Below are 7,490 nucleotides of genomic sequence, written 5' to 3' on the forward strand. Positions count from 1 at the left end.
CAAGAATGCTTCACACACACACACACACACACACACACACACACACACACACACACACACACACACACACACACACACATGCAGATTTGTCTCTGCTGCTGGAAATTAGAGTACCCCCAGGCTTTCTGGCTGATGGGAAAAGGATCAGGGCTAATAGTCAGCTAAATCCATCTATCATGGTCTCATCTCTCTGGGCCACTTTCTCATTGTCTGTCCTCTTCCTCTCCAGGTTCAAGTCTATAAAAGCTTGTATCAACACAGCCTGGCGAACCAACACATACAAAATGTTTAAGGTGAGCACCAAACGCCTTTTGCTATTTAAGCATCCATCTTTGTAGTAGAAAGCCACAGACAGGAATGCAGAGGATAGGTTGCTTTTCTCAGCTGTGGGCCTTTTTCCTTTTTCACCCAGGCCAGCAACAATAGGTGCAGTCAGGGAGAGGTCATAAAAAACACAGTGAAAGCATCTCAACTCCTCCTCTCTCCCCTCTGCCCTTTCTCTTGTCAGAGAAAAGACAGGCAGTAACTGTCTGTGTGTCACTGAGGGTAATTGTGGAAAACCAGAGAAATTTGCCTTGAAACAACTATGCTAACATTGTCTTTCCCCCTATTTATTCCAGATAAAAAAACAAGCAACTAAAAATGATATGATAAGCAAAGCTGTCTGTATAGAGGGGATTTTTAGACTCTCACCCGATGCAAAGTTTACTATGACAGAAAGAAATAAATGCAAAGTTTACAAGAAGGTAATTTGCACAACAAAACAAAATAGTTCCTCTAATTTTTTTTTATATTTTTGCATGTGCAGGAAAATTCATATGTAGCTTTCATTTTGTAAAAAGATATGTTTGATCCACTTATGTACTAATAAGTTGAAGCTCAGCGCAGTTTATTTTAGTTTTGTTTCATATTGTTTTCTACTAATAAGTCAATGAGCCACTTTTTGTCAGTTGGTTGATATCAAAAAGTCCATCTCTTGATTTCTGAAAGCTTTGAGTCCGATATGGTACAAAATGTGTTGCTTTAACCAACAGGCCAGTGGTGCAATAATTTGTACTGTAAACTCTAAAGCTTGAATCCAAAAAGTTCATTCCATTCATGTCTTTGCAATACTAGATGTGACCAAAAAAAAGAATTGGTTTCTGTGCTTCAAAGCTTAAAACATCTTCACAGTTCTAGAGAAGGGTGGGTGTGTTCAGACAGGGGAAAAAAAGAGCACGAGGACAGTGTGATGGAGTCTAATAATAGCTTCAGATTGATGGCAGAATGCAGTTGCACACGCTCCAAACGGAACTCCATCAGTTTCGGTGGCATTCAAGAACATTCCTTGCATACTAACGATTCAAGCATGATGAAAAGTTAAAGTAGGCATTTTTTCTTTTTTTTTTTTGCTGGCTCAGGGCCAGGTTTCACTGTTTGTTTTGCCTTATATGCTAGTTTGCATCTAACTTACAGAAATGTATTGGCACCAACAGCGTGGAGTGAGAAAAAAATGATGCAACAAATAAAGCAAATTGAAAGAAAGACGGCTTAACCCACTCCTTAGAAGGCATGACGTAGCAGAAAAGTCAGATTTACAAACTCAGCTCAGATCACCGTCCAAGTCAGTGCTATTCTGCAAAAACAATCGCAACGTAGCTTATGAAGGACAATGGTAACAGTTTCTTATGACGATGGAGCCCAAGGTTTATGTTAGACATCAGGCTACACGAAGCCAAACAATATGATCTCTTTAAAATTTGAAAAGAAACATTGTAGCCCCAAAATATTAATCGGTAAGTTGGGGGAAAATRGAACAAAGAAGAAGAAAAAAATAATAAAAAACAGAGGAGAAAAACAACAAAAGTAAGAAGGAAACCCCCTCAGTCTGGTACCATAAAAGAGTACTGCTCCTCTCTGGGAGATTAAATATGAACCGAACAAAACAAAACGAGGGGCTTTGAGACCCTCCGAGTCCTAGCCATTCTTTTGGCCACAGTAGCCTAGCAACCGCTGCTTGACCAGTCCATTGTGTAAACGTATGTTAAGCTTTTATCCCTCATTAGCAACATTCCTCCCTGCAGGCTGGGATTTTACAGATTAGGTTGAAAAACACAAAAGAGATTGGACAAATCTTGCTGACTTCCAACATATTACTTTACAGGCTAATCATTGATCAAAATAGCCGTGTGCTCGTCTGCGTGGAGCATGTGTGCGCTGCCAGTTGATAAACAGCAGGGAAAGTAGTCGGGCGAAGTCGTTACAGCTTTGCTGATCTACATCTGTACAGAAACACCCGTTTATCTCTTTGTTTGCAATGCAAAAAATAAACAAATAAAAAAAACAATGTGCAGCCACACGACTAGATATAAAAAGCAACAGAGTGCTAATTAACCACTTCTTACAGTGTATCATGTTTCCTTTTGCCCCCTGTGGAGATAATTCTCTCCATTTTATATTGTTTTGTAGACCAATGCACATTAAAAAAACAAACAAAAAAACAAAAAACAAACAGACCCACAGCAGATGCAACAAATTAGCAGCATTATTCAATTTTTTAAACTACGATAATAACACACCACAGGGTGCCATTTTCATGTGTTTGTGTAAAAAACACTCGTGTCCTTTGTGAGCTCACCATCCTGGCTCTAAGCAAACACATGCTTCTTTCATTTTACCCATTTAGATAGCAATTTATATAATACGTGTTCAGATTGTTGAGAGTTTCTGGTAACAACCAAGCGTTTGGACTGGATCTTAAAACACTATTCGGTCATATTGTTCTATATAAGATCAGGTTCATGCAATTCAAAAAACAAACTCCACTAATTTAAAATTTCCCCACTTTACTTTCTCTGGGTCACAGGAAGGTGGCAAGACAAACACAATGACTCGTGTTAGCAGCGCCTTGCTTGTTCAGGGCAGTCAGTGTATGTTAACCAAACATCCGATTAGCTTTAACGGTCTAAGCAGGAGTTAAACCCTTTTGCTCCATCTGCCCCATCCTTACGCTAAAACCTTCCACTTAAATAAGAGGACTTTTAGGACTGGGCTCTGTACATTTCTTTATTATATTCCATCAGAAGGRATTAAAAGGCAAAATTGTCCCACAAGACTATAAAACTAGTGTGAATATGTTTTAAACCRTGAACTAGTTTTATGCCTGCACTTTAAAATGTATTTGTATCAACTCACAGCATAAAAACCACTTTGAATATATTCAAAATGCTTTATGAACTTAAAGCTTGTTGATAAGATTTCATACATATTTATCTTGAGGCAATTAAAAAGGTACTTGCGGCAATGTTATAAAGAGGACAAGAAATATAAAGTTAAAAACGAAAACTACATTCTCACAATTTTTTTTAATTTTAATAATCATTGGGTAACGTGTCATAAAATCTAAAATTCAAAAGCAAAATCAGCATGTCCATTAAAGCGTAGCTTGGGATCAAGGAGTCCAACAATTTTAATGTGTCGGTACATATTTAACAGGGCTGCAAGATATCAGGAAAACCTGGGTTGTGCAATAACAGAGCGTAATATTGCGATGACGATACGACTTGCGGTAAATCAACACACACTTTAGTACGCAGTGCCGACGTCTTTCTGCTCTGAGATCAGAGCAGAAAAAAAAAACATCATTTCCACTCCAACGTAAGTTTTATTTTTAAAAAGTGCAACTAGACGCAGCTGCTGYACTAGCAGTGAAACAACAAATTGCATGCAGTACAGTTTCGAATGAATGACTTAAAACATCGCCCCCAAACACTGCTCTAAATATYGACAAATGCCCCTTGCAGAATTTCAAATCTAGAAAATACAACTACAGCTACTGGAGTTTGAAAGATACTGCTCAAAAAAATAAAGGGAACACTTAAACAACGCACGCTAAGTCCAAGTAAATCAAACTTTTGTGAAGCACATTCAACTCTGTACAGAAMAAAGTACTCAATGCGAATATTTCATTGATTAAGATCGGGAGTTAGCGTGCGTTGTTTAAGTGTTCCCTTTATTTTGTTTTTGAGCAGTGTATTTAGGATAAAATTGTCTTGTTTGATTTTATAATTTGCAATGAGTACTTTTAAATAGATCTGACGAAAACAATGTTTTCTGTAAGTTAGATGATGTTTTCATCAACACGATTTAAAAACGGGCCCAGGTGAGCGCAACAGGACCCACTCTAATTCCAGTCAAATTGTCTGGCATGTGTACATTTCACTCGTTTCGTCCTGACAGTCACACGCCGACTTTTACAGCAGGAGATAAACAGACATCAGTGAGCCAGAGCTGTTCTCCACATGGCCCCAGGCTGATGGGAGACTCTGACCACAAAAGGAGAGAAATGGTGTTTGGGGTCATGTTACACACATAAACACACCTGAGTTGAAGTGAGTAGCCTGTGTCAGTGGGTATGTGACTCTTTATCTAACTGAGTCCTTTCCATTCATTATTCAGTTCTGGGAAACCAAAGTTTGCCAGCCTGTTGTTGATTACCAGAACTGGCTTACTGGGCCTGCTGCTCTATGCGAGAACTATAAAATGTGTTTATACTCCACAAACATAATACCCTGCATATACTAAATCAATACGAAGACATACCTTCCTCTGTAACATTTGCTTCATTAAACGTTACAATGCATTCATAAATCTTTTGTGTAACTCATTGGCTGGGTCTGTTTAAGCACATGGGCTGAGAGTGTGGACACAGCGTGTCTGCTTATGTGTTCAGTAAATCACTGACTTTATTTGAACAGCATTGAAGCTTTTCGGTGGAGAGGGGGCTGGGAATGTGTGTTGTTTTAAAGCCTGAGGGGTGGGTGGTTAAAGTGCGGGGAAAGTTACCCAGCTGGGCAAACTCTTCCTCTCCATGGCATCCCCACACYCACCCAACCACCACTCTGTAAGGACTGGAATCCAGCACTGTGACAGTAATGTGGAGAAATGCATGTGAATTATAGGATTTTTTGCAAACTTTGTTTAAAGCTACAATAATGGTGTGTTATTTTAATACTGCATTGAGATATTCCTTTAAAAATATTTCCCAAGCCTGTTTTTTTTTTATCATGTTTTATTATTTTTAATAACAATAATCAGCGTGGAGTTGCCMAATTTAACAGATTACCTGTGAGGAGAAGCATGCAAAAAGTTGCTTTAAAGTAGTTTTCCCAGTCTTACACTGAGAAACTTGTATATATTTAACTTCAACACACACAGACTCCAAACTTTGCTTACTGTTGCTGGACTTCAGGTCTCGGTGGATTATGGGTACCACGGCCTCCTCGTGCAGATAGTGCATCCCGCGTGCGATCTGCACGGCCCAGTTGACCAGGATGTGCGGAGGGATGCGCCTCCCGGTCAGGGCCCGGTTGAGCGTCCCGCCTCGGGCATACTCCATGACCAGGCACAGGTTGGGCTCCTCCAGGCACACCCCCTCCAGCCTGATGATGTTGGGGTGCTGCAGCATGGAGAACAGCTTCGCCTCCTGCTTCACTCCGGCCGCGGTGGCCGTTATGTCCTCGTCCGGGTCCTGTCGAGCCGCTTTCACGGCGACCTCCTGGTCCTTCCACGTCCCCCGGTACACTTTGCCAAACCCGCCCACGCCTATGATCTCCTCCAAAACCAGTTCACCGAAGGGAATCTGAGTGGGCGAGTTGGGGACCTGCTCCGGTTCCGTGCCGCTGCTGGCCGGGAGGCGGTAAATAGCCGGCTGGTAGGTGACATAATTAGAGGGGAAGATCCCGACCCGGTGGTTGAGTTTGCCCGTCCACCACCCCTCGTCCCCGGAGATGGCAGCGTCCTTGGACAGGACCTCTACCACGTCCCCTCGCCGGAGGCTGAGCTCGTCCTCGCCGCTCGCCTCGTAGTCATAAGCGGCTGTCCACAGGGAGCGAGTCGGGCACAGCGGGGCCGAGTGAGCGCACCCCCGGACCGTCGGGCTCTCCGTCCAGGCAGGTCCACCTGCATCTCCCCCGCCCGGCCGCCCCTCACCGTTTGGGAAAGCGGCCCGCGAGACATCCATTTCTCGGTGGCCGTAGCGGCACCATAGGGTGCAGAGCTTATAGGACAAAAAACAAAAACTTTAAACAACGACGCAGCTTTCTAAACTCATCATAATGCYACTGTCACATTTCAGCCACGATCCCCTAAAAAAGAGAGGGATTCCCTGYGGAAACTAAAGCTGAACCGTGTCCAAAGTCCTGGGGGAGACAAAAGTGTCTACGAGTGTGTGTCCACGTCGCCACTCCGGTAAAAGTGAGGGTCAATGAGCAGCTAGCGAGGCTAAGACTAGCCAAAACACGGCTTAGCAAACACCAACCTGATGCATAAACAGTGATATGAACATATCATTCAACAAGTGAAATTATTTCATATAATATAAAACAAAATTCTACAAGAGTTCATCCGCATAAGAGCTATGGGAAGCCAGTTTGAGTTTGCGCTTTACTGCAGGAGCGAAGTTAGAAAGTTTCCGCAGGTGTCCGAGAGGTGCACCTGCCCCGACCCGCTCCGAGTAAACACACAGAGCCTCCGTGGGGCTGCTCTCCCTTTCAAATCCGCCAGAAAACTGCATGTAGGACCCGAATTGCGAAACGCCAAACCTGCCCGGTCGTTTGTGGACTTTAMGCCAGACTTTCGACAGCATTCCAGACTTCTAGCTAGCGGGTTAGCTTAGCATAGGTCAGCCCGCTGAGTGGAGTAGCTTCGGGAAGAGCTGCTCCTCCAAGACCGCTTATYCCTTTAGTTTATTTCTCCTCTAGAGGTTAGACGAGCAGCCAACAGTTGACTGATAAGAAAGCGCTTCGATAGGAAAAATAAATCCAACGCGTCAATGCGTTTATGAAAACGTATAAAAACAAATGTGTAAAGTTTCATCAACACAAGTCCACTCCTACACCCCCAGCTCGCCAAGCGAAGCGGACTCGGTGAGGAGGATCTCAGCAGCGGCTGCCTGGACCCTGGGACGCCGCTGTTACTCTGAGCAGGCTGAAGTGCTTTTTGATTGGTGGACTGCATGACACGTGATCAGAGCAGCAGTGGGGTGTGGGGGGGTGGAGGTGGGCAAGAAGGAGGAGCCACTGTAGGAATGTTATGAGGAGAGCGCGGATTCATGGAAATGATGGGAAAAATATGGAAACCTGTAAATGCCAAGAGGGGGAAAAAAAGGTGATACCAGATAAAATACGATGCAATGAAAAAAAAATAATAATAAGAACTGAATTACAATGAGAACAATGATCCAACAATGCATAAACATTATAATATTATCAGTGGCATCTTTAACAGAGAATAGACTAGGGAGCCAAGTGTAAAATGAAGTGTTTTAAAATGTCAACAACACATTTTTCCTTATTTAGCTCACTTTTTCAGTGTTAAAAATTTCCCACTAACATTTTATTGTTATTTAGCTCACTGTTCCTACAATTTCATATATATATATATATAGTTCAAATTATATTAAAAAAATAAATCCTGAATCTAAATGTTTTAAGTTAAACCTTAAAAGTTGA

At 42.3% G+C, this 7,490-nt stretch overlaps 1 protein-coding gene across 2 annotated transcripts in view; it reads right to left on the reverse strand.

The window, feature by feature from the left end:
• The window catches only part of map3k21 (mitogen-activated protein kinase kinase kinase 21), a 26,027-nt gene extending 19,065 nt beyond the window's left edge, over positions 1-6,962 (reverse strand). For both annotated transcript variants that reach the window (XM_014033522.1, XM_014033456.1), the window contains exon 1: positions 5,215-6,962. In XM_014033522.1, coding sequence (XP_013888976.1) covers positions 5,215-6,001 — 787 coding nt within the window. In that variant the 5' untranslated portion in view covers positions 6,002-6,962. The remainder of the gene's footprint in view (positions 1-5,214) is intronic.
• Positions 6,963-7,490: the final 528 nt, after the last annotated feature.

The sequence above is a fragment of the Austrofundulus limnaeus genome, unplaced genomic scaffold, assembly GCF_001266775.1.
Source record: "Austrofundulus limnaeus strain Quisiro unplaced genomic scaffold, Austrofundulus_limnaeus-1.0 Scaffold0, whole genome shotgun sequence".
Classification (NCBI taxonomy): domain Eukaryota; kingdom Metazoa; phylum Chordata; class Actinopteri; order Cyprinodontiformes; family Rivulidae; genus Austrofundulus; species Austrofundulus limnaeus.